The sequence below is a fragment of the Cebus imitator genome, unplaced genomic scaffold (assembly GCF_001604975.1).
Source record: "Cebus imitator isolate Cc_AM_T3 unplaced genomic scaffold, Cebus_imitator-1.0 Scaffold929, whole genome shotgun sequence".
NCBI classification, from domain to species: Eukaryota; Metazoa; Chordata; class Mammalia; order Primates; family Cebidae; genus Cebus; species Cebus imitator.
Window position 1 is genome coordinate 86,227 of NW_016108244.1, and position 5,624 is coordinate 91,850.

Genomic DNA, 5,624 nt, shown 5'->3' on the forward strand with positions numbered 1-5,624 from the left:
AAAAAAAAAAAAAGAAAGAAAGAAAAAGAAATAGGCAGAGAACAGATAGCAACAATTTCTGAAATTAACATGAAAAGGCAAAAGACTCAGAACAGCCAACACAGTACTGAAGGAGAAGAACAAAGGTGGAGAATTAAAACCAACCTATTGCCCAAATTATCTCTTTTATTTTCTTCTTTATTTATTTATTTTGAGATGGAGTCTCACTCTGTTGCCCAGGCTGGGGTACAGTGGTGTGATCTCAGTTCACAGCAACCTCGGCCTCCCGGGGTCAAGTGATTCTCCTGCCTCAGCCTTCCGAGTAGCTGGGATTACAGGTGTGCCACCACACTTGGCTAATTTTTATATTTTTACAAAAATACAAAAATGGGGTTTCACCATTTTGGCCAGGCTGCTCTCAAACTCTCAACCTCAGGTGATCTGCCTGCCTAGGCCTCCAAAAGTGCTGGGATTACAGGCGTGAACCACCAAGCCCTGCTCCAAATAATCTCTTTTAAATGCAAATCCCTTCACATAATTTTCCTGCCTAAAAATCCTTCAGTGTCTCCCATGATCTTCAGCATGCAGTTCAAACCCTAATAGAGCAAGTAGGCCTTGCACACTCCAGGACGCTGCTGCCAGAAACCAACTCTTAATCCAGACGGCCTCACCTCTGAGGTGCTCCCTAGCCTGCTCTCCTCCTGCAGCTGAGTCGGTACCTCTTCCAGCATTCAGTACATATTTGCAGTAAAACTCACATGGCACCCAACTGTAACTATTGGATAGCTCCACCTTAATTTGCTTTCACATCCAGAGACCCCAGCAAAGGGCCTGGCACTAAGCAGACTAAACTATTTGTTGAATAAATTGGTCATCAATGAATGGATGCATTGACAAAAAGAATAATATTCATATATGAAGTTTCTACTATACACTGACTCACACTTCCTAATTTCAAAACTAAAAAAAAGCTAAACATGGAATTACCCAGCAATACTCCTAGGTATGTGTTTTTATACTTTAAAGCATAAAAAACAAGGGCTCTCACACAAATGCTCGTACATGCATTCACAGCAGAACTACTCACAAGAGCAGCAAGGCAGGAACAACCCAAACATCCATCAATGTATGAAGAGATGAACAAATTGTAGTACACACATCAATGGAATATTATTTAGCCACAAAACAGGATAACGTACTAATACAAGCTACAGTGTGAATGAGCCAGAAGTATTTTTGGGAAACAACCTTGACACAAAAGGCCATTTGACTGCGTTTACATGAAATATCCAAATAGACAAACGTATAGACAGAAAGCATATCTGTGGTTGCCAGGGGCTGGAGGGAGAAGAAATGAGGAGTGACAGCTTATCAGTACAAGGTTTTCTTTTGGGGTAATCAGCATGTCCTGGGACTTGATCAGAGGCAACAGGTACACACACTGTCAATGTACTAAATGCCAATGAACTGAACGCTTTAAAATGCTTAATTTTAGGTTACATCAAATTCACCTCAATAAGGCGGGGATCACTTGAGGTCAGGAGTTCAAGATCAGCCTGGCCAACATGATGAAATCTCATCTCTACCGAAAATACCAAAAAAAATTGGCTGGCCGTGGTGGCACATGCCTGTAGTTCAGCTACTTGGGAGGCTGAGGCAGGAGAATTGCTTGAACCCAGAAGACGAATGTTACAGTGGGCACAGATCACATGCAGCCTGGGTCACAGAGCAAGACTCTGTCTCAAAAAAAAAAAAAATTCACCTCAATAAACAATTAGTAAATTTTTAAAAAGTTATGTGTCATGTCTCTATTTCAGAGTTTTATATTTAAGATTTTTCAACTCTATCCTATTCTATTTTAAGAAACCCATTCTACAGAAATACAGATATTCATGGCAGCATAAGCATAGCTATCATTGCTGTATTTTTAATAGTGAAAATTACATACATCAAAGAATGTCCCACAATACGGGAATGGCTAAATATAATACTCTATAAAAGTTAATAGAAAGGGTTAGCAGAACTGTAGGTATTAACACAAGAGTTCCATGACACTGATCAGTAAAAACTTAAGCTGTAGAATACTAAACTTAAAATGACCCCATTGCTGAATTTTTTTTTTTTTTTTTTTGATTCTCACTCTGTCACCAGGCTGGAGTGCAGCAGCGCAATCTCAGCTCACTGCAACCTCCGCTTCCTGGATTTAAGCTATTCTCCTGCCTCAGCCTCCTGGGTAGCTGGGACTACATGCACACGCCACCACATCTGGCTAATTTTCTTATTTTTGGTAGAGACGGGGTTTCACCATGTTGGCCAGGATGGTCTCCATCTCTTGACCTCGTGATCTGCCCACCTCGGCCTCCCAAAGCGCTGGGATTACAGGCATGAGCCACCGCGCCCAGCCTGAAAAAAAAATTTTTAACTGTGTGTAGGTATATGTACGTAGGTACATGCACATATGTTTATATAAACATATCACTTTTTTTTTTTTTTTGAAAGGCCTGGAACATTATACACCAAGCTGTTAAAAGTGGGCAGCAGAGGCCAGGCACAGGGGCTCATGCCTATAATCCCAGCACTTTGGGAGGCTGAGGCAGGCAGACCACCTTAAGTTGGGAGTTCAAGACCAGCCTGACCAACATGGAGAAACCCTGTCTCTACTAAAAATACAAAATTAGCTGGGCGTGGTGGCGCATGCCTGTAACCCCAGCTACTCAGGAGGTTGATGCAAGAGAATCACTTGAACCTGGGGGGCAGAGGTTGTGGTAAATTGAGATCACACCATTGCACTCCAGCCTGGGCAATAAGAGCAAAATTCCATCTAAAAAAAAAAGTAGACAGCAGGGGCCAGGGGCCGTGGCTCACGCCTGTAATCCCAGTAGTTTGGGAGGCCGAGGTGGATGGATCACCTGAAGTCAGGAGTTTGAGACCAGCCTGGCCAACATGACGAAGTATCGTCTCTACTAAAAATAAAATAAAAATAAAAATAATAAAACTAGTGGGTGTGGTAGCACATGCCTGTAATCCCAGCGAGAGGCTGAGGCAGGAGAACTGACTGAACCCAGGAGACGGAGGTTGCACTGAGCAGAGGTTACCCCACTGCACTCAGCCTGGGCAACAGAACGAGACTCTGTCTAAAAAAAAAAATGGGCAGCAGGAATTGGCTGAAGGGAGATCCATTTTCTCTACATATTTCTATATTGTCTTAAATTTTTTACCAGCATGCATTACTTTTCTAATTTACAAATAAAATGTTTCACACTATTATTGTTCAATAATCCTTTAGACACAATGCTTATCAAATACCACTTTTCCAGATGACCCCAACAGCAAACTGTGGAAGGGAGACCAACAGCAGATAACTCACCCAAAAGTCTTCCCCTGGGAAGGGTCTTCGGCAGACTGTGCAGGTGGCAGAGGCAAGGGTTCCATGAGCTTCAACAAGCTTTGAGGCAGGGATGCCTGATGCTGAAATTCAAGCCACAGCTAAGTGCTGCTGCTGCCTCTGGGGTGCACGCAGGTCCAAACGCACCACTTCTGGGCTTGGCAGGCCTCCTAGAAGAAGGCACAACCCCTTGGGGTTGTGATACCCTCAAGCCTTCTGTCCATGCCCATATCACCTACAGGTCATGCACCACCAACCAGAATAAGGCATGGGAGTAAAGGGGCTCCCAGTTGGAGCCAAATCACGGTTAAAACAAAGCCTGTCAAAGCTCAGTACAAAAACTCATTTGATGTAAGCTCAAATAAAATATATCCGGCTAGGCATGGTGTCTCACGCCTGTAATCCCATTACTTTGGGAGGCCAAGGTGGATTGATCATTTCAGGTTAGGAGTTTGAGACCAGCCTGGCCAACATGATGAAACCCTACCACCACTAAAAACAAAAAAATTAGCCGGGTATGGTGGCGGGCACCTGTAATCCCAGCTACTCGGGAGCTTGAGGCAAGAGAACCACTTGAACCCAGGAAGCAGAGGTCGCAATGAGCGGAGACTATGCCACTGCACTCCAGCCTGGGAAACAAGAGCAAAACTCTTGTCTCAAAAGAAAAAATGATACCCAATACCAGACTGGACACAGTGGCTCACGCCTGTAATCCCAGTGCTTTGGAAGGCCAAGGGAGACAATCGCTTGAGGCCAGGAGTTTGAGACCAGCCTGGGCAACACAGTGAGACCTGACCTCCAGAAAAAAACGTAAAAACTACCCAGGCACGATAGTGCACGCCTGCAGTCCCAGCTATTCCAGAGGCTGAGACAAAAGGATCACTTCAGCCCAGGAGTTCGAGGCAAAAGGATCACTTCAGCCCAGGAGTTCAAGGCTACAGTGAGCTATGATCACGCCACTGCACTCTAGCCTGGGCAACAGCGCCAAGACCCTGTCTCAAAAACTTATATCCAGTACCTAGGAACACATTTTCTATTCTACAGATACCAAGTTAAAATGAGGATATAAATATCATAAATTCCAAAAGAATTGCTTGGTAGAAAAACAGACAAAAAGTGACTTCTTATGAAAGTTGTGTCACTATTGTCTGGCTCTGAAGCACTGTGGCAGCACAGTCAGGGTCCCAGCTGCAGGAGGCTCCCCAAGCCCCTGCCACTCAGCAGTGCTGCATCTCACAGCCAGAGTGCCCACCTTTCCACACGGCCTGCCCTGCTGCACCTCTGGGAGAAGAGACCACCAACATGGGGTAGCCACTGCTGCCTCTGTGGCGCCAGGCTAGGGAATCCTTCTGGCAAGGAAACATACCTGGAGCCAAGGTGTCTCCTCTTTTTAACTGACAACACATCTGCAGACTGGCTGAGCTGCTCCTGGCCCCTGGAGAGCTGACTGTCCCCGCACCTGTCTGCATCACTGCATGTAAGGAAAAGGCCCCATCAAGTGCTTCCCTAGGGTGCACGGCCAGAAGTCGGCACAACCTGTGAATCGCTGGTTTGGGCACCATGTGGATACAGTCAAGAAATCACCACAGGCTGAGTGTGACAATATTTAGGAATTACAAGAGATTCTACGGCGTGAAAATGGTATCAAAGTTGTTTTTAATTTTTAATTTTAATTTTTATTAATTTATTATTTTTGAGATGGAGTCTTTCTGTCACCTAGGCTGGAGTGCAGTGGCACAATCTCAGCTCACTGTAACCTCCGCCTCCCAGGTCCCAGCAATCCCAAGTAGCTGGGATTATAGGGGCACATCACCACGCCCAGCTTTTTCAATTTTTAGCAGACAGGGTTTCCCATGTTGGCCAGTGTGGTCTTGAACTCCCAACCTCAGGTGATCTGCCCGCCTCCCAAAGTGCTGGGATTACAGGTGTGAGCCACTGCACCCAGCCAGAGTCGTGTTTCAAGTCTCCTCTAGAGATAGCTATTCATGTATTTATAGATTATTTCTAGATTAAATTCATGATGTCAGGGATTTGCTTCACAATAATCTGGGGATTTGGATGCAGGTGGTGAGGACACAGGAAGAAGGCCTGGCTATGCTGGTGATGTGGACAGGACGCTTCATTACATTTTTCTCTTGATTTGCATGTGCTCAAAAAAATTCCGCAATACAATTTTTAAAAGAGAACAGAAGGCCGGGCACAGTGGATCATGCCTGTCATCCCAGCACTTTGGGAGGCTGAGGCGGGCGGATCACCTGAG

The 5,624-nt window shown here is 45.1% G+C and overlaps 1 protein-coding gene across 5 annotated transcripts in view; it reads right to left on the reverse strand.

Annotated features, from left to right (window-relative positions):
• Positions 1-5,624, reverse strand: part of SIRT3 (sirtuin 3) — a 23,072-nt gene that overhangs the window by 13,432 nt on the left and 4,016 nt on the right. For all 5 annotated transcript variants that reach the window (XM_017520987.1, XM_037735717.1, XM_017520985.1 and 2 more), the window contains exon 4: positions 3,347-3,447. In XM_017520987.1, the coding sequence (XP_017376476.1) occupies positions 3,347-3,447 (101 nt within the window). The remainder of the gene's footprint in view (positions 1-3,346; positions 3,448-5,624) is intronic.